At 45.4% G+C, this 23,016-nt stretch overlaps 1 protein-coding gene across 2 annotated transcripts in view; it reads right to left on the bottom strand.

Annotated features, from left to right (window-relative positions):
• DPF3 (double PHD fingers 3) overlaps window positions 1–23,016 on the bottom strand; it is a gene marked incomplete at both ends in the record, with an annotated part of 253,873 nt that overhangs the window by 29,172 nt on the left and 201,685 nt on the right. Inside the window, one exon of one of the 2 annotated variants that reach the window (XM_082842439.1) lies at window positions 22,252–22,454. The exons of the other annotated variant lie outside the window; for it this stretch is intronic. Within the exon in view, the coding sequence (XP_082698565.1) occupies window positions 22,252–22,454 (203 nt within the window). Of the gene's footprint in view, window positions 1–22,251; window positions 22,455–23,016 lie in introns of those variants that run through there. 2 annotated transcript variants of the gene reach the window in all.

The raw sequence follows: 23,016 nt of genomic DNA, 5'->3' as shown, positions 1-23,016 counted from the left end.
ATGGAAGCTAAAACTCAGAGCAGTGAAGTAATTTACTCAAGACCACCTAGTAAGGGGGTGGCAGAGGCAAGATGCAAACCTACATCTTATCCCAACCTCCCCACAGGTAACCACCACACCCCTGGGCCACAGGAAAGAGGCAGTGGAGAGAGACCTTCTCCTGACACACGGGGGCTGAGGCGGGGGGACGGGGTGCGATAAGCAGCCCTGCGGAGAGCACTGACCACCCGGCAGCTTCCCAAGTCAGAGGGCTGCCCACCTGCGCCGAGGTGCTGCTTTCCTCTCCACAACCCGCTGTCCCCTGTCCGCACTGCCCGCTGCCTGGAGGGGAACCTGACGACTCGGCAGGGTGGCGTGAGGATTTGGGCGACCGGTTTGTCCCAGCCCTGGCAGCTAATCTAGGATGCGGGATGAAAAGCACTCCCAAATTATCCTAGGGCAAAACCAGGTCAAGCTCACCTCCAAACCCAGCCCTCACAGAGTTAAAGGTGAGGAACTGGACGGGCTTAAAAGGCAAAGAAGTTAATTAGCTCCCTGAAACCAAAAGGGGAGGAACAGAGCCTGGATCAAGGGGTAGCTGGAGGCGAGGGAGAGGGCGCTCAGCTGGGAGTCCAAAGCCTCACACCCTCAGGGCCTCCAGGGAGCTCTGAGGTCTGGGCCATGACTCTCCTGTGTCATGGAGACCAGGTCTGAGGCCCCTTCTCTGCACCCGACAGCCTAGGACAGGGCAGCATATGGGGCCAACGCAGCCTCGTCTGAAACGGGCCCAGCGGGCGGGACAGTGGGGCCTGACTCTGGAAGTCAGAGCTGGGAGACAGCAGTGATTCTCGGCAGGTGTGCCCTCCGCAGGCACCCCGGACCCACAGGGAAGATGCCCTGTCCAACCCTAACCCAGCCGGGTCTCCATCTGCCTCTTCAATCAGGAGAAGAAGTGGATTAGCTGGGGGGCCAGGGGGGTCACACATGTGGGTGGACAGAGAGAGCAGGCGGTGAGGGCAGCTACCTCCCAGACATGATCAGTGGTCATGCTGCAGGGGGTTGCAGGGAGAATATAAACATATAAACCACCATCTCCCCTCCACGACTCCCGCAACAGTGCCTAAACCTTCCACCACCAGAGCGACCCCAGGGGCTTGAAAAATGCAAACCAGTTTCTCTGACAGGATAGCGCAGTGTCACATTCCTGACGTGATCCACCCGAGCCTCTGACTGTCAGCACCAGGGTGAACCTTGGACAACCTGGTCCAAACCCTTCTGTAAAAAATACAAGGAGGGGCTTCCCTGGTGGCGCAGTGGTTGAGAGTCCACCTGCCGATGCAGGGGACACAGGTTCGTGCCCCAGTCCAGGAAGATCCCACATGCCGTGGAGCGGCTGGGCCCGTGAGCCATGGCCACTGAGCCTGCGCGTCCGGAGCCTGTGCTCCGCGACGGGAGAGGCCACAACAGTGAGAGGCCCGCATACCGCAAAAAAAAAAAAAAAACCAAGGAAACAGAGCCCCCAAATGGTAAAGCGACATGCCCAGGGTCACAGGGCACGGTGGCAGCAGGGCTGGGACTCTCACCCAGGCCTTCTAAATCTTTCTACAGCGCGGACTGTCCCCTGGGAAGGTCCCCTGGGGGGTCTGGCATCTTGGCATCCTGCTCCCAGGGCTGCCTCTGCTCCTGTTCAGCCACGACAGCAAACGAGCCCCTGGGGCCTTGCCAGCTGACCCCTCCTGACCCTGCCTTCCGGAAGGGTGAATGCACATCAAACCCTGAGGCTAAGGTATTCCTGGGTACCGTCCGCTTGGCGCCCAACTCCCTTTTCCACAGCCTACTGGGAGGGAGAAATTTCCAGAAGGGATAGATCTAAAGGCTTTCACAGGAGCGGGACTCTCCTTAGAAACATTCCTTCGCTTGGACAATGGGGGTAAGGCAGGAAGATGGGGGGGATGGAAGAAAAAGGTTAATTTTTTATAACGTCACATTCTCGCTAAAATGGCGCCCTGGAACTTTCAAGATCATCTGACCAATACCAGGTTGGACTCCTTAGTTACAAAGATGGAGACTGAGTTTCTTTTGAAGCAGGTCAACCAAATGATGCCCAGGGGACTTAAAAAGAAGTAATGAAAGGGAAAGAAGTCCCTTTGTGCCCTACCTGGGAGTCAGAGAGAGCCCTTCGCTCCCCACCTGACAAGCACGCAGCTACCTAAAATGGTCCTACGGAGCTGCCCGGCACAGACAGGCCTGGCCAGGGCAGCTGGCTCTTTGCAACTGCCCAGTCTGTCCTTTGCTGGGAAACCTGGGTTCATTAGCATATGGCTAAACCCACAATGCTGGCCAGCCAATGGGTAACAGGACTCCCAGCGAAGATGGATTTGCCCAGTAGCCAGTGGGATTCTTGTTACTATAGGAAAAAGCCAGGTTCCCAGAGGAGGCTGGAGGACAGGAAACAAGAATGAACAGAAGCCTAGAGCCCATGGTTTAAGGAAGGAGGGGGAGGACGCGGGAGGGTCCACCTCCTTGGGCAATGGTTAAAAGGAAGAGAAAGAAGAAAAAAAAGGAAAGAAAGAACCCAGCCTTTGAAGTCAAATAGACATATGCATTTACCAGGTTTCGGGCAAATTACTATTTAATCTTTCTCCACCTGAGTTCCCTCAGCTGTAATATAGGCCCAACATCACAGGTCATTAAAGGAAGTGAGGAGATTAGAGAACCTATGATGACGTGTAGTTGGCGCTCAGAGAGCCTGGTCCCCCTTCTCTCCTTGGCATCCAAAGCCAGCCCCACCTGGCCCTGGGAAAAACCCACGGGGAAACTCTCACCCAGTGAGCCCCGGACAAAGCACAGGGGCCTTCCAGGGAGGAGGATGGCGGTCCCAGTGATGATGGACTGATCCATTTGGCCAACCATCCTTAATTTCCCTCTTCACATTTTGGGAGCCCTGGAGCGCTCTTCTCCCAAATGAGGCATGCAGCAGAAATGAGCTGTGATTAGCGCAGGGGAGAGACCAGGAGGACAGGAGAGCAGGGACAGCAGCTGCAGAGTTTCCTGGAATTAATGGAGAGGGAGCAGGGAGGGCAAGCTGCTGTCTCTGAAGCTCTGTCTCCCTGCGCCAATCACCAGGCAGAGACTTCGTTTAAAGCCAACTTTCTCAGCCTCAGCAGGGCAAAACCCACTCTGAGGGTTGCCTATGATAGACTTCATGCACCATTTGAGGCAGGCCTGAGGTGTTCTCTATGGGACACGCAGGGAAATTTCAAGCCAGTATGTAGATGCATGAAACACACAGAACACTGCGCTAGAGGCAGTTAAAACTCAGCCCCGGAACGTTGGCTGTTCCAGATCTATGGCAATGTTACAGTCTAAAGGCAGATGAAGGAGAGAGCGATTTTGAAAGAGTTTGGTGAGATAGTGCTGTACGAGGCCCAGGTGCTGCATAAATGTTGGACGGGTGGGTGGAAGGGGAAGGGGTGGATCCAATCATTTTTCCAGGGAAGGTGGTTATTATTCTACTGTTTCAATTCTGTGCTGTCAGATGACCTTTTCCGTCCAGGGCTCTGCCACTTTTAGCCAGGCCTAAGCCAAGGCAATTGTCACTGAACATTACAGGCGAGTAACAAGCAGTGCAAATGCACTCGTGTTAATATCAGAAAGAAGATCTGGAGTCTAGTCTGGGCCCTACCACTTCTGTGTATCTTTGGCCAAGTCACTTAACCCTTCTGAGTTTTGGTCTCTCGTCTGCTAAGTGGGACAGTAACCCCTGTCAAGGCCGCCAGGAAGATTCCATGGAGAGTGTGGTGGCTATGATGTAGCACGTCAGGAAGAGCCAACCATGCTTGGCTACCATGGAGAAGATGGCCCGTGAACTTTGGACTCACTGTCCGTAGTCTGCACACACGGCTACAGCTCTTCCAGCCTCAGGGGCCAGTGAGGAATCCATCAACAAGATGAAGTGGGGAGTATGAGATAGAAATGGAAATGAGGACAGGGGATCGCAATCTCACAGCTTCTTCATCCTCCAACAGGTAAATCAGCTACGGGTGTCCAGACAGTGGTACCAAAAGGAGCTGCTACCCCCAAACAAAGGCCATGGCCAGAATCTAAGCCTGGCTGCCTTGATTTTCCTCAGTGACATTCACTGACCTTTCAGTCTAAAGGGTGCTTTTCCAAATCAACCCTTTCTCCAACTTGACTAGGAGGACAATCATAGATTTTGACCCCAAATTTCAACTGGTCTGTCAGATATAAAGCTCTCTGGGGCCAACCGGCCTCTTGGGATATCCCATACTCCTCCCCAAATGCACTGCAAACCAATCGGTAGTATAATAGAAGATTCTCTGGTTTCAGAGTATACTTCACGGACGATGCCCACGGAATCGTTTGATACTGAGAAAGATGAACCTTTCATCAGCTGGACAAGTGTCACAGAGAAGACAGGATACAGTGGGGTTCTGTTAAAAGGCATTTAGAAGGAATTCTGATCACTTCTTTTCCCCACAAGGGCTAGGATCCTATAACCACAACAGGGTCAGAGGCAGCCTGGTGGGAAGCGTGTATGAAACCCAACGACGTGTGCGTTGGGGCTGTCCTCGCGTAACTATCCTAAATATCACATTCTCCTGCTCGAGAACTCATGACGCCCCTGACCTCCTACCATTCCTGTTTCCTTTGCTATGGATCAGGCCCCACCACAATGAGGATGCTACTTACATTCCTATGACTCCTCACTACAGCCCAGGATCTCCCCCAACTCCCTTCAGGCTCATCTCTGTGATGGCTTCAAACCTACAGTGTCACTCGCACCTCTGAGCTTTTGATCAGACATTCCCCCCTGCTGCTGTCAGTGGCCTGCCTTCTCTTTACCCACCCGGCTCTACTCATCTTTTTTTATTTTTATTTTTATTTTTGCGGTACACGGGCCTCTCACTGCTGTGGCCTCTCGTGTTGCGGAGCACAGGCTCCGGACGCGCAGGCTCAGCGGCCATGGCTCACGGGCCCAGCCGCTCCGCGGCACGTGGGATCTTCCCGGACCGGGGCACGAACCCGTGTCCTCTGCCTCGGCAGGCGGACTCTCAACCACTGCGCCACCAGGGAAGCCCTACTCATCTTTCCATGAAGACATACTTCAGCCTGCACTCCTAATCCTAACTCCCTTTGCTGAGCCCATCTGATACTTTGCTGAGCTCCCTTTGCTGGGCCCATTTTGCACCAACTTGACACTTAATTAGATGGTCTTGTCTTAAATAATATACTAATTGCCTGTCTCTCCTCCTCATGAACAGAAAAGCTGTCTTATACAGTGGAGAGAGTCTTAGGGCCAGAAAACCCTTGATTAGAAATATCAGACTTTACCAGCTGTGACTACTATCTTTGTCAATTCCATCTCCCTGAGCTTCAATTTCCATTTCTGTGAAACAGGAATAATAATCTTAACCTGAAAGGACTAAATATGGCTTTCACACGCTAACACCTATAAGAAGCCTATCGGTGACTAGCACATAGAAAGTACCCGCAAAAGTTTGTTTCAGTTCTCCTTTGCTCCTCTTTTATGTCCTGCAAAACCTAGCACAGTATTGCAACATAGAAGGCCTTCAATAAATGTTTGATTAATTGATCAGTATCATAAAGCAAACCAATAACTAGGGGGTCATTATGCAAGGTAACAGTATATGGTCAAAATGTATTGATCTACTCTTCAGTTGTGGATGAAGGGTTGATGTCTACGGAGGGAAAACAATCTATTTTAACTAAAGAAGTTTTCAAAATTACCAACTGCCAATCTCTCTGAACCCATAACTCAGCCAAGTAGCAGTTTCAGCGTAAGCGTTCACGCTAGCAATTCATCACGCCCCTCCTCCACCCCCTCTTACACAAGTTACCTCCATTCCCAACCTCTTTTACATATTTCTGGCCCCCAGAAAGTTGACTTCACACCTTAAATACAGCACAATCCTTGCTACTTCTTTACATCAAATACCAAGCAAAACCATTCTATAGGAGTTCTTTTCTAAGTTATTTAGAAAGCCTCCTGATCACTGCCTTTCCCAAACAGAATTTTTGTCTAATATACACAAATATAAAATTAACTTTGTCTTCTAATAAGACCTTTCTTCTCCCACCAAGTAGAGGAGAAGAGAGTAGACAACCATGTATATTAGTGAGGTCTTCAACCAAAATCCAGCTGAGAATAATATCCAGGCCATATGAGCAACTATGAGGTCCACGCACCAAGGATGACATGGACATGGTGGGGTCCGATGACCTGAGAACTGGAGGGGAATTCAGGTGGAGTTTCAACAGAACAATTTTCACTTCGTGGCCTCTAGGCCTTAGTGGTTTTTTCTGCTGCTTCTCACTGTTCCTTTTTCACATGTTTGGTGTTTCTCTGGAGGAAAATGTCTCTTGCCACCTCATTCACTCTCCAGCTGGTGTCTCACACTATCAAAACAAGAAGAGTCCCCATACGGGCTTGGGACATTGCTCCAGGGTGAACAGGAGCAAGCCTAGAAATGTAATTTTAGTTAGTGATCGTAATGAGCATTCGTGAGACTAATTTTCCCCATGCCTCCCACACCCTGGTGGTGAGTCAGGCACTCACTCTTTCAGGTTGCCCAGCTGCAATTCAAAGCATTGAAGAGGTAGACAGGTCCCCAAAAGGTCATCTAGCCCACGTCCCTAGCTCCACGCAGGAGAAATCCTTGACTATCAGCGAGTTCCATTTGAACCTCAATAGTCAAAAATCTTTGATATCAAAAGAAGTTTGTCAACTTGTTCTAAGCCCCAAGGTGCTCCTCCTGTCCTCTCTAGAGACCAAAGGCAACTGGTCAGTCTATTTTTCTCAATGATACAAATAATGATGGTTACTAAGTGACCCCTAATTCTCTTCCCCAAGTTAAACAAGCCCAAATCCTTTAACCTTTTCTTAAGGGGCTTACTGTCCATCCCTTTAAACATGTTGTTAATGTTTTTGTACCTTTTGGTTCTTCCACAGTTACTTTCAGCTAATTCGAACATGGCGGTGTCAAATATTAAATAGGGTGGCGAAGTACTTTCCAACCCTTGCACATTATTCCAATATAACACGGCCTGGTAACATGCTCACTTAAAAATAAACAACACAACACTCCTTCAGCTAGTGCTCCACTAGGACTTCCAGATCCATCTCAGCTATGATTTTGCCTTGCCGGGCGATCACTAACAGCACAGTCAATGTAATTTTATCAGTCAGATTGGTGCTAAACCATTGACGGCCACTGTTACCACCTCTCAACAAAGTATTTCCTATTCTGGTGTAAGGAAAGATCAGGTAACCAAGGGATTGTGCCGCTTATACCATGTTTATGTAAAATACATAACAGGAGTTTCTAACTTTTGGTCTGAAGAATCTCTCTCCTTTTTTTAGTCTATGCCTAAAAGCTGACATCTGGGTGACCTCAGATGTGATCACAGGGTAGAGCTTGCAGCAAATGGAGCTGACATATAACATGTCCATCCCAACCCCTGCCCCTTTTAAGGAAACTTGGAAATAACCAGGGAAACCTAGCAAAAAGCACCACTAAAAGGTATCCTGAGATCTGAAAAGTTACAGATCCTTTCCAAACAACTGAGCATCCTCTAATAAGGGCTAAAGAGGGACCTTGGGTACATTTGGGATAGCTGCTGCCACCTGGCATGACTAGCTCAGAGGCCACCCTTCAGGATCACCTCCTATTCAATTTGTAAGAAGGTTTTTTTAAAAAATTTATTTATTTTAATTATTTATTTATTTATTTTTGGCTGTGTTGGGTCTTTGTTGCTGTGTGCAGACTTTCTCTAGTTGTGGCGAGTGGGGGCTACTCTTCGTTGCGGTGCGTGGGCTTCTCATTGCAGTGGCTTCTCTTGTTGCAGAGCACAAGCTCTAGGCGCATGGGCTTCAGTAGTTGTGGCACACGGGCTCAGTAGCTGTGGCTCGTGGGCTCTAGAGTGCAGGCTCAGTAGTTGTGGCACACAGGCTTAGCTGCTCCGCAGCATGTGGGATCTTCCCGGACCAGGGATTGAACCCATGTCCCCTGCATTGGCAGGCGGATTCTTAACCACTGCGCCACCAGGGAAGTCCCTGTAAGAAGGTTTTAATTCAGTAGGATGTCTGGTATCAGGAATCTTCCCCGCCATCCAGGGAGGAAAATTATTTCTTAACAGTTCTTTTGGGATGTGAGGTTGAGGAGGTGGGAGAAGTCTCCTAATTCTGAATATGACCACAGAATCTGAGTTCTTAGAAAGAAAGGCATCACAGCAACATCCTCAAAGGCATCACAGCAATTGTTAAACACTCCGTGATTAACAATTTCAGAGAGCCACAGTCATTGAAGAATCGGTAGTCACCAGAAAGAGACCATTTCTCTAACTACAGCAATTCCATGCCTCCTGTGTCAGGTTCCACTAAATTTCCATTATCATTTATCTCATAAGATGACACGCATTTGCACAAATCCGTCCATTTTAAAGTTGGCCTTTTTTCATACTTAAGTTGCCAGAGATGAACATTAGTCATCACATCCCCAGAGTCACTATTCTGTATGGCCAGCACATAGACTAGCTAGATTATTGACAGACTCTTTAGATAAGCATTGCACTATTGTAGTTTGGACTCGGCACTCAAACTGGAAAATCTAGTAGAGAGCTTTCTAAAATCTTTTGATGGAATATTTTGGCTCTGAAACATTTTTGCAAATAGGCCTCAATACAGTTGACATTGCTGACCCTGAAATGCACCCCTAGCCTTTCACCTCATGATGTGAAATTCTCTTTCCTTAGTCCTGAGACCTAGAAAATGCCCTAAATATTATCACCATCCAATTTAACAGTATAATAGTTGCTTTCTAAATCAAGGATCAGCAAACTGTGGCCCCTGGGCCAATCTGGCCAGCTGCCTATTTTTGTAAATAAAGTTTTATAGGAACACAGCCATGTCCATTCATTTACACACTGTCTTGGGCTGTTTTCATGCTACAACTCCAGAGCTGAGTAGTTGCAGCAGACTTCTGGCCTGCAAAGCCTGAAATATTTATTATCTGGGTCGTTACAGGAAAAGTTTGCAAACCCCTCATTATAAATCACAAGGAAAACAAATTGCTTATTCAGAATAACCTTCTCTCCACCCTGACAAAAGAAAACAAAACAAAAAAAACCCCTGAGCCAAGTGAGTCATTTTTGCATACTGCTTTGCATGAAATCTGGCCTGGCTCTCTTACAAAGTGTCCTCTGAAATAAGATGCATAGAAGATGTAAATCACAAGACAAATCTAAATAAAAATTCTAGAGTAATAATAATAATAGATAAACATATGTTATATATAATATATTACGGTGTATATAAATATATATTATAAATAATATAAATATATATATCCCTCCAGAATTTTTATTTAAATTTATAAGTATTTGACATCTTATATGTATCTTATTTCAGAAGACACTTCATGAGATATCATATATGTTTTTCTTTAAATCAAAAGCAGTTGTGAATTTGCTGGTTTGGGGATACAATAAAACTTGAATTCCGTTCTAGTCTCATGGAATAATTTGAAGGTCTTAGAAAAGAAGGGTAAAAGAAATGTGATATAAGAGATAACTCATCATCAATCATAAAGTGAAATAAAAAACATATCTCTAAACTATACAGCCGTGCCCAGAGTTTTAAAGGGGAGCTCTTTCAGAGGGAAAAGGACTGGATGGGGGGAATGTTTTTACTGGAACCCCATCCTGAATCCCTAGCACATGGTGAATAATGATCTAGCTCCATCCAGAGAGCAACCCAGGGACCCATTCCCAGCACATAACAGTTCTAAGGCAGGATACACTAGACACCTCCATAGGTTAAGTCAAGGTTCTGCTGTCATGGAAGAGTTTGGTCAAGGCATCCCAACCTCGACTTCAACTTTAACCAGACTTGTAGCCTTGGGGAGCTGCCCCACAGCCTTCAGAGGGTGTCTGCCACATGCTCACCTTTGGTTTCACCCACACAAATTTGATGTTCAGTGTTTTTAATTTACAACCAACATTTTAAAATAGGGAGATCTCACCAAAATTTTTGAATTTTTGGCCCCTGGCCAAAAATTTCCCAGAAGACCTGGGAAGCCTGGGCCCGTGTTCTTTCAGGCAGCATCCCTTGAGCTGGTGGCAGCTGCCCCATTCAGAGCACAGGTGCTCTCTGGCTCTACACACCCCCTAACACTCTCTGTTGCTCCCCTGTGCCCTGAAGCTCAGCATAACGGCTACTCCCTGTCTCCCTGGCACTGTTAATTTTCTCATCCCTGGCCTGCTTTACTCACTAAAGATACCTGCTCTGTAGGCATCTGAATGTCAAACCCAGAGCTAACCCTTTATACAAACTAATATATTTCCAAATGGATGAGGAAAAATGACTTCATCTTTCTCATTCTCTGGCTCACATGTATACTTTCCCCCTGCCACTTGGTCGTGATCACCTACAGACAGAAAGCACACACAGGCTTTGCCAACGACTCACCATCAGTTATTTGGAAAAGGCAGTCCCTGCCCTCAGGACCTGCCATTAGAGACATTAGATTCTCCTGGGTCTCCTCTATCCTTATTCACGCTGATACTATAGCTCCATGCTAGACATCTCGTCCCTACAAGCAGCCCAAAGACAGTCTCTACAAAGAAAGACTTAGTCGTGAGGTAAAACACACTTTGGGTAGAAAGTGTTCGCCCATCAAAGTACCCTTTTCCAAGGTATGAAGTAGAAGGAAGATTTCAGGTGTAATCACTTCCCTCCTCAGAAGATACTGAATCCTCTAGGTAACCTCTGAATTGGATCTAATGTCTCAAATGAGTCGCTGTAGGAAGTGGGTATGTAATAAATGTGCAAAACTTCCTTTCTACGCCAAGTATCTATAAGCAGATGAATGGGAAAAGAAAAGGTGACATATACACGCAATGGAATATTATTCAACCTTAAAAAGGAATGGAATTCCGACATGTTACAACATGAATGAACCTTGAAGATACTATGCTAAGAGAAACAAGTCTGTCACAAAAGGACAAATATTGCATGATTCTACTTATATGATGTACCTAGAATAGTCAAATTCACAGAGTCAGAAAGTAGAATGGTGATTGCCAGGGACTGGGGTGAGGGAGAAATGGAGAGTTAGCGTTTAATGGGTATAGAGTCTCAATTGAAGAAGATGAAAAAGTTCTGGAGTTGGATGGTGGTGACGGCTGCACAACAGTGTAAATGTAAATAAAGCCGCTGACCATACACTTAAAAACAGTTACAATTTTAAATTGTATGTCATGTATATTTTGCCACAGTAAAAAAAAAAAGAAAAAAGCCTAAGTAGGGTAGATTGGGGGAAAAGAATCCTTTTTACTGCTAGAGAAATGTATAAAGTCCATAATGAATGTCACGAGGTGACGTTCATTTTAAAGTAAGATAGAACATGCTAGCAGGAGCAACATGATGTCATGTTCCCTCTCCACCTGGCCTCAGCGTGAGCTGGCAATGCTCAGAGGGCAAGACCTGGCCCGAGAGGCTGGTCCTGTTCCCTCTGACCTAGAGGACCCAACAGAGAAGATGGGAGAAACCTATCTCAGGCAGGGGGGTGGTAGGTTTACAGCTGCACCAACTGGCAGCTGGGGAGGCTACATCACTACCTTTCAGGCAGTGGAAAGAGTAACCTCTCAGCTTTTTCCAAGCACATGCTAAATCTTGCATTCTCGTGCAAGACTATCTTAGCACAGGTGCGACGGCAACACTGGACGGGTATATTAAGTCAGTATCCATAACTAGGCTCTCCATAAATCCATTTAGGCCATGGAGAGGTTGACAGTGGCCGTGGTGATGGTGGGTAGGTGACAGCACTCTGGACTCAAAGCTCAGACGCTGGTACCAACCCTGGACATTGTTCACTTTCCAAGCCACCGCCTGTCAGCTAAGCCAGTGGCAACCTCTGTTCTAGACTGCGCTTCTAAATAAAACAATAGGGTTCAACAAATCCCGGGCATGCAGATGGGCAGAATCCTTTCAGGAGTCCCTTCTACAGGACGGTATGAAAGTTGAACTCATGCAGGATGAGGTTGGAAAAGCAAAATTTACAGAGATGCTATAGGAGCATTGGAAACAGACTTTTATTTAACAGAAACGTACACAAACTTGATACAAACCCTACATTATGCAAAGCTTTATCATGATTCTACACATGTTATAACTTGTGGGAGTTGGTTGGAGAGTGGATTATTATTATAATTATTAGCATCTTGAAAAAGGACATTTTCTCTCAGAAAATGTCAAAGGAAGGACTACAAAATGATACAGAGACCTTCCTGGTGATCTCTGCCAGGGACTGGCCTTGAAAGGGCTGGCAAGAAGTCCGTGCCCATCTAATCTGCCCTTGCAAAGGCGAAAGAGAGACTCTCGGGCTCAGAACCCTTTCACTAACACTGCCGCTCAAGACTTTTGCGGAGAGAAATATCCAGCGTTAGACTGTGCATTGATCATTATGACTCTGCTCGCCAGTGAGGGAAACTCAAGAGCATGAACGTGTAAGACTGGGAGTAGAACCCGGTGGCCCGGCCGGTCACCCCAGCTCCTTCACTAGGCCTCAGACACAATGCTGAATGCATTTCATAATCCACCTTCACTTCCACCAACATGGCCATAGAAGGACAGGTCAGACCACTCGCCTTTCTCCTTTTTACCCCCACCAGCAACTGAATTTGAGGCTTCCAGTCTTTCAGGCTGGCCTTCCTTGCCTTGGGGACACCCAGCATCTCAGGCCCCCAAAGCCGGCTCCCTTTGCAAGTCTCCTCTAGGAGCTGTTAGGGAACAGAATTAGTATCATCCCAGCTGATGTTTATTTTTTGTTCTTTTTCCCCTCTCTCTTTCTCTCTGCCTTCACTGTACTATTTTAAACAAAGCTGTCTTTGTTCAAATCTATTGAACTCATAGAGATACATTTAATCGCTAGATGGAATTCCTTTCAGAGCTAGGCCTTGTCAGACATGATAACCAGGAGGCAGGCTGCTTCTTGACCTCAGATAAATGGGGCTTGCCTTGGGTGAGGGGAGAGTTTGTTTGTTTGTTTGTTTTGGGGGGAGCAGAGAGACTGCTGATAGCCCTTGTGGCTAATTTATTTCAGTCAAGTCTTAACACATAATCAAACACTTTCAATAGACTTTTGAAGAAGAAGGAAAAAAAAACTGATCACTCCTCACTTACCACATCCAACTTGCAGAAATAAAAATACCTAAAGAACATACATGAATGGCTTTTTCAAAAGCCTGAGAGAGCAGAGTTGATCTTTATTCTCTTATTAAAAATGTGGGCTACTTTTCCTTAGAGTTAATATGCAGTCTTTATTTTACATTAAGTCCTCTTTTGATTTTCATGTCTTCACAAAATTGCTTTTAACTTTTGAAGTTGAAGGTACTTTAAACAAAAATACCGTGCCACAACAGCACCTTTTCTTTTAAATATTGAAATAAATAAAATAGTTAACTCTTTTTTCTTTTGTCAGTCTGTTTGTGTTCAGTTATTTCTATTGTCGAGCAATTCCAGTCTGACCTGGATACTTTCTCACAGACACTTACAGAAAATGTAATGGAGGATTTAAAAAAAAAAAAATCTTCTTATTGCACAAAGTGAGGCCATTCCAGAGACTTCTCTGAGCTGAGCTGAGTTGTGCTGGAGGCTTTTCCACAATCCAGGCTCCTGTGTTGGCGGAAACACATGCGCAGGAGGGGGCCAGGCAAGGGAAGAGGAAGAGAAGGAGGAGGAAGAGGAGGAGGAAGAGGTGCAAATCCTCGTGGCTTCTTTCCACCTTCTTCGGAAATGGCTTGCTTGAAGGACGCCAGAGTCCCCGGGCCATAGTGTGGACTGCAGAGGGAAAGGCAATGAAAGATAAAACAAAAAACAACAGCAAGGACAACTGCCTAAAAAAGAAAGATTTAAATTAAGGAAGTGGTGGAAATGAAATGAATTGAAAAAAAAAGAAAGAAAGAACGGAAACAACTAACTAATTGCCACATGAATGAGGCCACGGCTGTGTACAACGAGAACCAGACTAGTGTTTCTTGTGCCTTTAACAACAGCAGCTCGAAATCAATCAGGAATGGGGCAGGTCAGTTGCTCCTGGGCAACAGAATGACACAAGAAACAGGATGCAGCTGGATTTTTCAATTCCTAGGTGGCGTAGTAGGCAAAACTGGGTGTTGGCAAAATCTTTTTTTTCTCCTCTACTTGGAAATGAAACAATCTTCTCCCTGTTAAAATACTCCAGAAAGACCATTACGATATAATCTGTCGCCTGTCACCTAAGTGGAAATGAGTAGTTTCTATGGTACAGGACCAGTGGCAGTCATAGAAAACGGACGCCCCATTTGGTCTAAAGGCCAAAAGGACACTGCTTTGATGCCTACACTCTCACCCCTAATCCTGCCCCAAGTGATTCCAAGGGTGTCAGAATTACTCAGACAGAGAATCAAGCCAAGATATCTGTTCCAGTCCTCAACTAGCCCCGTGATCCCAAGTGTCAGCCTTGGAACGTGGTGGCGGTTCAAAGCCGGTGGGTCCTTTAGCCTGGATGGTTACCAACCAGGCATGGATTTTGCTTCTAGCCGAAATGAAATCTGCCACGTTATCTTGGTCTTTGGAATGGAGTAGTCGGCACAAAGGAGTAGGCAAGAAAACCAAGTTCTATCACATTTCACCCCAGAAGCAGTTCTTGAGGGCAGAGGTGGGTGCCCCCTAGAGTGTCCAGCTCACTCTGAGTGGCGAGGGAAGGAGGAAAGCGGGGGCCGGGGTGGGGTGGGGTCCAACTGGAAAGCGGCCAAGCCAGCAGGGAACAAAGTTCAAAATCAAATGAGCCAATCAGCCTCTTCCAAGTTGAAACTCCCCTTCCCATCCCCTATCTCTCCTAGTACCCAAGGCATGACTCACTGGTCAGGTGTATAGGACTGGATTAGATGGACTTCCAAAGCTAAGACTCTACCCATCCACCTATGCTTTCAAAGGGAGGCTGAGAAAGGCCTCATTTCCACCCACCACCGAGCCCTCCCTCCACACCTGTTCCTGTTTCTTTCCTCTCCATCCCATCCCATCCCTCTGTCTCCCTCTCAGATATGCTTCTCTGCTGCCCCTTCCCAGGTTCCCCTCCTCTTCCCTCATGCTCATCTCTTCACTGTTCCACCTCCTCCAGCCCCTTCACTCCAGTGACAGAACAGCTGGCCTTTCTCCAGACCTCCCAGAGAGCACCTGCCAAGTTGGGCTTTCAGTCAGACTTTCACCCCCTGCGAGGAGTCTTCCTGTCCCTATTCCAATGGCCCAGACGCCCTGGCCCCTCTGCCGCTCATTTGGTGAGTCTGTCTCATAACCATACCCCATGCCCTTTCCATTTCCTCAAATTTCTACCTTTGACCCCCCAACACACACACACACACACACACACACACGAGTCTTCTTCTGCCCTACTTAAGCCATCTCGAAAATAGCTGGTTGGTTCCCAACTTTCTGCTCCTAAATCCATTTTCTCTTTCTGGGCCAACTGCAGGCCACTGGGAATGTCCTGCTATGTCTTGGTCTCCTCCTCTCGGTCCCCTTCAGGAGGCTTACTTTCCATCCCTCCACACATCTTCAACTTCCCCCTCACCCCATCCTCATGTCCTCATTCACTTCCCCCCACCCCACACCACTGCCTCCTGGCTCTCATCTACCTCCTCACTTGACCAATGGATGCTGTGTCCAGCTACAACTTCAACCTTTCTGCCAACAAAATTTCTTGAACATCCACTATGCATAGAATGAGACACTAAATCCTTCCACTAATTAGCTCAGAAACATTGCTCAGTTCTGTTTGTTTCAACGAATAATTGTGGCACAATGGTGTCGGGTACTGTCCAAGGGACGCGAATGACATCATCTTTGCCCTCGAGGAACACATCATCTGTTTGATGAGAAACACTACAAAAAAATCCTAGTATGTTGTAATAAGCACTAATCCTAGTGACATGAACAAAATGCTACAGAACAATACTTAAGCACTTTAAAAAAAATAATGTGATTTTTGCCATTTTACATGTTTCAGGTTGTGATTCCCAGCTTTGCTTTTTGTTGAGCTCTATCTCCATTCTCTCTGACAACAGACACTTTTGCCTACAGATTAAATCGTCAAGCTAGAGCTCTTTGTTGATCTGGATGGCTTCCCCTAAGAAAATCTCCCTGACTACTGTGATTCCCAGCAAAAATAATCACATACCACCCCATGACACTCTTACACATTTTTAACTACTTATGAATATCTAGTCTGCCCAACTAGATTGCAAATAAATCCACTGGCCCCATGTTTAATTTCATCTTATCCTTCACAGGGCTGAGCTGCCCCTAGCCACAAAATGAGTGAAAATATTTTCCTCCAAGGTCTAGAAACATACTAGCCTGAACCTCAGCTTAAGGGCCAAATTTCTAAGTCACTCGTAATGCAGTAAATCAACCATGAACCCCCTGATACTATGCACTAAGAAGGATACAGCCTCATTTCTGTGGTATTCTTACCGAAAATGCATAACCTGCTTTCAATCATTAGGAAACAGCACACAATCCTAAAGTGAAGGACTTCCTATGAAATGATAGCCAGTATTCTTCAAAGGTGTCAAGGTTATGAAGGTCAGAGAAAGACTGTGGAACTAACTACCCCAGATTAAAGAACTTTAAGAAAACATGACAACTAAACATAACATGTGATCCTGGATTGGACCCTGAACTAGAAAAAGGACATGAGTGAGACAATTGGCAAAATCTGAATAGAGTCTGTAGATTGTAGTATTGCCTCAACGTGAATTTCTTGGTTGTGATCATTGTACTGTGGTTATTTGAAGAATCTGGGTAAAGAGTATGTGGGAATTCTCTGTATTATTTGTGCAAGTTTTTTGTAAGTATGAACTTATTTCAAAACTTAAAAATAAATTTAAGTCTTAGTCATTGGTTAAGGACCAGTGTTGAAATACTCTGGAAACCTAATTGCCAATGCTTTTTAGCCAATAAAAAGTTGGTAAAGTTTAGTTCTGACAGGGATCTTCCATCACTCTCAGCTGTTTTGTAAATCAATCAAGCTGAACGTTTTTTCCTAAACTGTTATTTTGAGTAAATGGTCAGAAATCACTTTTATTAAGTGCAACAGTATCATATAATTCAATGTTTCAGTGTTAGAAGTACTTGGGTATGTGAACAAAACACAGCCTGAAGTGTTCACTCCCTGCCACCTCACCCCTCCCACCCTCACCCCCACCCTGATGTCACCATCAGCACATTGACCATTTAGAAAGCTCAACCTCAGTTCTTTGGGAAAGTTCATGAAGACTTAGACCTAACCTCTCAACAGGATTCTAAGATGATAATAGCTTGGGGTTTTTTGGTTGTACAGCATCAGATGCCTCTTCTCAATCCAGTAAGGTCTTGAATGAAAGACCTCAAAGCCCTTGACTAATTTTACTCAAGAAATCTTCAAAGTGAGATCTGTGGAGACATCTGTACAGCCTGAGGAAAGAGTATTAGAAGACCCAGATAACACCTACTGACCCTGGAACCTCAGACCGTCATTTAACCTGAACGAACCTCAGTTTCCTCATAAGCAAAACGGAAATAAATAACCTCTACTCTACCTCACGGGGTTGTTTTAAGAATCATGGTGAGGTGATGTTGGTTATATATTATGATAGGGTAAGGAACATCCATATCCTAGGGATAGAGAAACCATGGCAGAGATACACAGAAACAAACTCACACAGGAATTGAGTCCAGAACCCAGAACTTTTCTACTCTAGTCTTCTACTCCCTGGATCAAAAATGCCTCACTCAGAAAATACACAACACAAGTAACGTCACTTCCAATGGCTGAACAAGATCCCCCACAGAAAAATTCCTAATACATGAGTCTGCTCAAACTTTAAGTTCAAGATCATGTTCATCAGATGTAACAGGAGGCATATTGGGATAATATTAATTAACTTTATTCCACCATGAAGTGAGAACCTCCAAACAGTCTTTAGTTCTCCTTCAGTTCTCTCCCCAAGTAATGATCTTGTGTTCCCTCAAGTGCTATACAAAGGCAGTGGGGCAATACCCATTAGGTGCAAAGAGAGATGCAAAGTAAGCAGGAAGACTTGAAGGGACACTATTGATGTGAACATCATATTTTTATTAAATCCTTCTCTCTAAAATACCAGCAGCAAATTGCATTGGTGACTTTAAAGTACCTATAAAAAATTAAATTAACACTCACTCCCAGTGTTAATGGTGATTAGAGGGTCTAATCTCTACATAGTCTCAGTAACAGATGTAAAGGATTAGATTGTCCTAGGTAGGAAAAAACAACAGGTAGACAACAACGATAATCACCTTTACATCAGCAGTTCCCCCCAGGGGATTTGAATGTGGCAACAAATTTAGAAAGTTCTATTATCTTTGATTCTCCTATCTTTGGGCTAGGTCTCAGAAAATTAGGTGACATTTCTGAAGGATTTGGGGTGGTGCTTTACTGACATGATGATAAAAGAAACTAGTCAGACCATTTTCATCCTGATGATTCTAATTTATTTTATATTAATATTTGAGTATCAATACTTTTTTTTAACAAAAGCAACAACAAAACGATAGATGCACTGACTGCTCACACAACTCTTGCAATTTCTGAGGTCGCAAAAAAGTAGATCTTTGTCCCTAATAGGCATCAGGAGGGAACGTATGGAAATGACGATTTAGAAGATGAGCTCTCTATAAAATTCTGCACAGAATTTTAATTGGAATTATCTTTTTGAGATCTAATTGCTTACTCTTCAGTTTTGAAATTGCTTTTAATAAAGTCACCTTTTAAAGGCCTGAAAAAAGGGAAGAGAGATATATATGTATATATATATTTTCCACGTATATGCAAGGGGCAGCACAGAACAATAACAAAAGTAAATAGTATGAGTCCTGGGGTCAGGTTGCCAAGGACCAAAGTCTGGCTCCTTATTAGCTGCAGGGCTTCAGGTACATTCAATTACTAAGCCTCAGTTTCCTCATCTGTAAATTGTGGATAATACAAGCACCTACCTCACGGGTAGTCAAGAGGATTAAATGAACTATTCCAGGGGAAACAGAACAAGACCTGGCATATAAATGTTTGGCCATTGTTATATAAAGAAAGGAGGGTAAAGATATAACAATGACCATCAAGGCATTTGGAAATCCAGGAAAGCCAGCTTCCTCCTCCTATGCCTCCTTTCAGAGTTTTCTTCCTTCCCCTTAAGACATTTTCCTCCAAAGCAATGTCCATTTTACCCTCTCAAATGTAACTCAGTCTCTTCGGGTTGACCTTTCTCGATGACAAGTGAAAGATTTGAACTTGATTATCTTCAAAGTCCCTTCCAGTTCTTTTCCTGTTTTTTTAAAGGATGTAAATTTTGAGTCTGTTGAAAGATACTGTTAGCAAGGTGAGACAAGGTACTCAGGCAATGCTAAGATGCATGACTATGCTCACCTTGGCTACACCAACTGAGAAAGATGAGGATATCTGCCACCTCTAGCAAGAGACACTGAAGATCAAGCTATATTAGTAAAACTAAAAGAGATAAGCAATAGTCATCCTCAGATAAATCTTTCCATGGGAGTGTGTTTAGACAGTTCATTATTGGTTCTCCCTCAGAACCCCAAGCTAGACTCTGAAATTAGGTGACTTTTTATAATTTGTTTTGATTATGTGGGTTTTTAACAATTTCAAGTTCAAAGTCAAGCTGTCATTGAGAATTTCAGGACTACAAACAACTGTTGGGTTGGCCAAAAAGTTCGTTCAGGTTTTTCCATACGCTCTTACAGAAAAACCCGAACGAACTTTTTGGCGAACCCAATACAAGATTACAAATGACAGTATAGATTGGTTGGACATATTTTTATTAATGTAGAAGCTCACATTTTACCAGTGAGAGCAAGTCGTAATGCTGTGAATCCAATGTCTGAGTCAAAGTAACAGAACAGATGAAGTAAAGAGGTGGAGGATGACAGCAAGAGCAGGTTGTATCCCCTAAGCAGAAACCAACTGGAACCAACTACGCTGGCTTTTTCACACACGTGAGCATGTAGGAATATTACAATGTTGGAGGTTTATGCCATATTTCCTAGGAACAGGGCCACATACAGATTAGGTAGAACATCCCCAAAGTGGGTGACGTGGTTCCTTTCATTCTCTCACAACTGAGCACAAACGCCCAGGAGAGCACTTACACATTTCAAGCAGGAGGAAAGTGGAAGCCCTGTCTGTCTCAGGCTACCAGGGAAGCACAAGGAGTCCTTTTGTTGGTTTCTTTGCTTGGACCTTTCTTCTGTTGGGTTGGTTTGTTATTTTAATGAGAGGTCTAATTCGTGAGGTTCTGCAAAGGCTGGATTGTCAAAGCAGATCTTCCCAGGCACTTAAGCCTGTTGCCTGGGCAGCCTCTTGGATCTCCCAACCCAAGCCAAAGGGCAGTGCCTACATCTCTGGACCTACGCTCTCATGAAGGCCGGAGACCCTGGCCACACTTAGTGGGAGCTTAGAATCTTCAAATCAACTAGGTTGAATGTTGTGCCTAATCAGAGATCTTCTTTAATTTGGATGCATCCCCCTGGCTGTTGAATTGGTAACTGGAGCAAGGAACTCCACCCTAGACATGCAGCCCCCTCAATTCCTACCCAAGGACAGCAGCCAACTCGAACCTCAGTTCCCTGGACTCTGCTTCCAGGTATGGCCAAGGAAGGCAGAGTTAGCCAAGCACTCCCCAGCCGTTTTCTGTTGCAGTTGAAGCCAGAAGTCCACCATTCTCCACACAGAGCCTCCCAGAGCCCAAGCAAGCCTCAGATCCCACACCTAGGCCTGGGCCCACATAGGTATGCATGCACACACAGACAGCAGATGGCTGGGTAGAAGATGTTCCAGTGGCCACTCCCACACGAATAAGGGGGTCCGAACCCAGAAAAACAAAAGACAAGTTAGGAGCGGGGGAAAGGAAAAAAAGAAAGAAGGAATAAACTTAAAACAACTATGATGGTTTTCCCTTATTGTAAGACACGTCAGCCAGGACATACCTTTTGACTAGGACCGCACAGCTGTTCATCCTTGGGACTGGCTGGCCAACAAGGTAGATGGTCTTCATCACCCCAGGGGCCTTGAGCAAGTGTTGCTTTGGTTTATTTCAGGAGGTGTTACTGGAAACATAAAACAAAGTGCCTGGAGGGCACTATAAAAAATAGAAGAAATATGGGAGACTTGATCATCCAATGGGTATTTATACGTTTTTAAACAGGGGTGAGGGGAGAGGGAAATCTACTGTGAAGTAGCGTCCTTTCTTCCGTGAGCGCGGCCTCGGGTGGTTTGGCCACTGTTGAGTCCACGACTTTCTGCTTATACTCCATTCCTGTGTTTGGAAATTGCTCTCCACCAGGAGGAAAGTGAGGAAAAAACCAGCAACAAGAAAACAGCAGCTCTGCTGACGGAGAAGGAGGATCCCACAGGCGCTGCAGGTCAGGGCCCAGGGGCTGGACGGGGGCCACACACAGGCTGCCCGGCTTCTCAGGAACTGCTGGCATGTTCTCGCGAGCGGAGAGGAAGATGGAAAGGTCGGGGGAGGAGAAATGGGGAGGGGGTCTGCCGTGGGGAGCCACCAGCTCCGTGGGGTATCAAGTACCATCCTCTCCCGTCAAGGAAATCCTCCCCCATACAGGCTTTCTTCAAACAGGATGTTACTTCAGTTTCTTTGATTTCCCTTCTCTCTCTCTCTGTCTCAAAAAAAAAAAGGCCTGCTTCTAATCATAGCTAGAAGATATAAAATATCATTTTTTAACGTTATTGGTTCTTTGTTTCCAAACCCAATGTTCCTCCTCTCTTCGTTTTGCCAATAAATAGGAAAACTGAGGAAATCAACTCTGCTCATGTCAAAAAGATCCCCTCCCCCCAAAAAACGAGATAATCCGCCTAACTTCCCATTTCTATGGAAAATAAATAGTACATCACGATGCCATCTCTCTGAAGGACTGTTATTCTTTCTTTTGTTCTGTTTTGTTTCAGTAGTCTGTGCTTCTGCTGTATGTACCCTAAATAAAGGGAAGGAAGGGGGAGGGACAAGTGGAAGGTGAGAGGAAAAAGCAAGGATGAAGGGAAAACCTAAATTGTCTTTCATTAAAAAAATATATATATCAGAGCCAGAGCAATGACCAGAGTCACAGGGTGATGGCTAATTGCCCAGAAAGTCCATTCCGTGCGTTTAGCAACTGCCCTTTTTATCTGCTGTGGGCGAACCCCGGCCACTGCGGCGTCCTCGGCAGGAGCGAGGCTCTTCCAAATCGTCCTCATCAAAGCCGTGGAAAGTTGAGGTGTCACTTTCTGACGTGGAACCGAATAAGTCCTCCGTGGTGCGTGCTGCGGCCGCTGCCTCCTTCTCCTTCCTGCCTTCTCCTCCCAAATGAGCTGACATGTATGATGAATATATCAGCACATGGGTTAAGCAACAGACAGCATTATTAATATTCTTATTACATTATTACAGTGTTATTCTTAATAGCAAAATCATAAACCATTTCACACCAAAAGGGATTAACTGGGTGTGTCACCTGGTGACAGGGGTTTGGGGTAACGGGACAAAGCCAACATTTCCAGGGAAAAGGATTCTCCCCTCCCTGAAAAGGCATCATCTCTACCATAATATATTTGTCCACAGCTCTGACAGCGCAAGATTCAACCACGATCTTTCTTTCTTCTCTTCCGAAGGCACACATTCGCATGCACGCTCGCTCAACCCACCCCAGACAATGCGTTTCCTTGGTGGTTTTTAAGCCTGGTTGGTATTTCTTTGGTGTTTTCAGTTGGCGTTTCTTTGCACAATGTTTGTCCTTCACTTTGACAGTCAGCTTTACAAAGGTATTACTGTCAGATAACCCAGTCAAGGTGGTTAAGCCTCCATCCGTTTTATTTTTATTTTTACCCGTTTCTAATCCCATTCTTTCCATACCCTTTCAATTCTGCCCTTACA

This window comes from Leucopleurus acutus (genome assembly GCF_964270905.1).
Source record: "Leucopleurus acutus genome assembly, chromosome: 1".
Classification (NCBI taxonomy): Eukaryota; Metazoa; Chordata; class Mammalia; order Artiodactyla; family Delphinidae; genus Leucopleurus; species Leucopleurus acutus.
The sequence above is the reverse complement of the archived record's forward strand: the minus strand, read 5'-3'. Positions and strand labels throughout refer to the sequence as shown.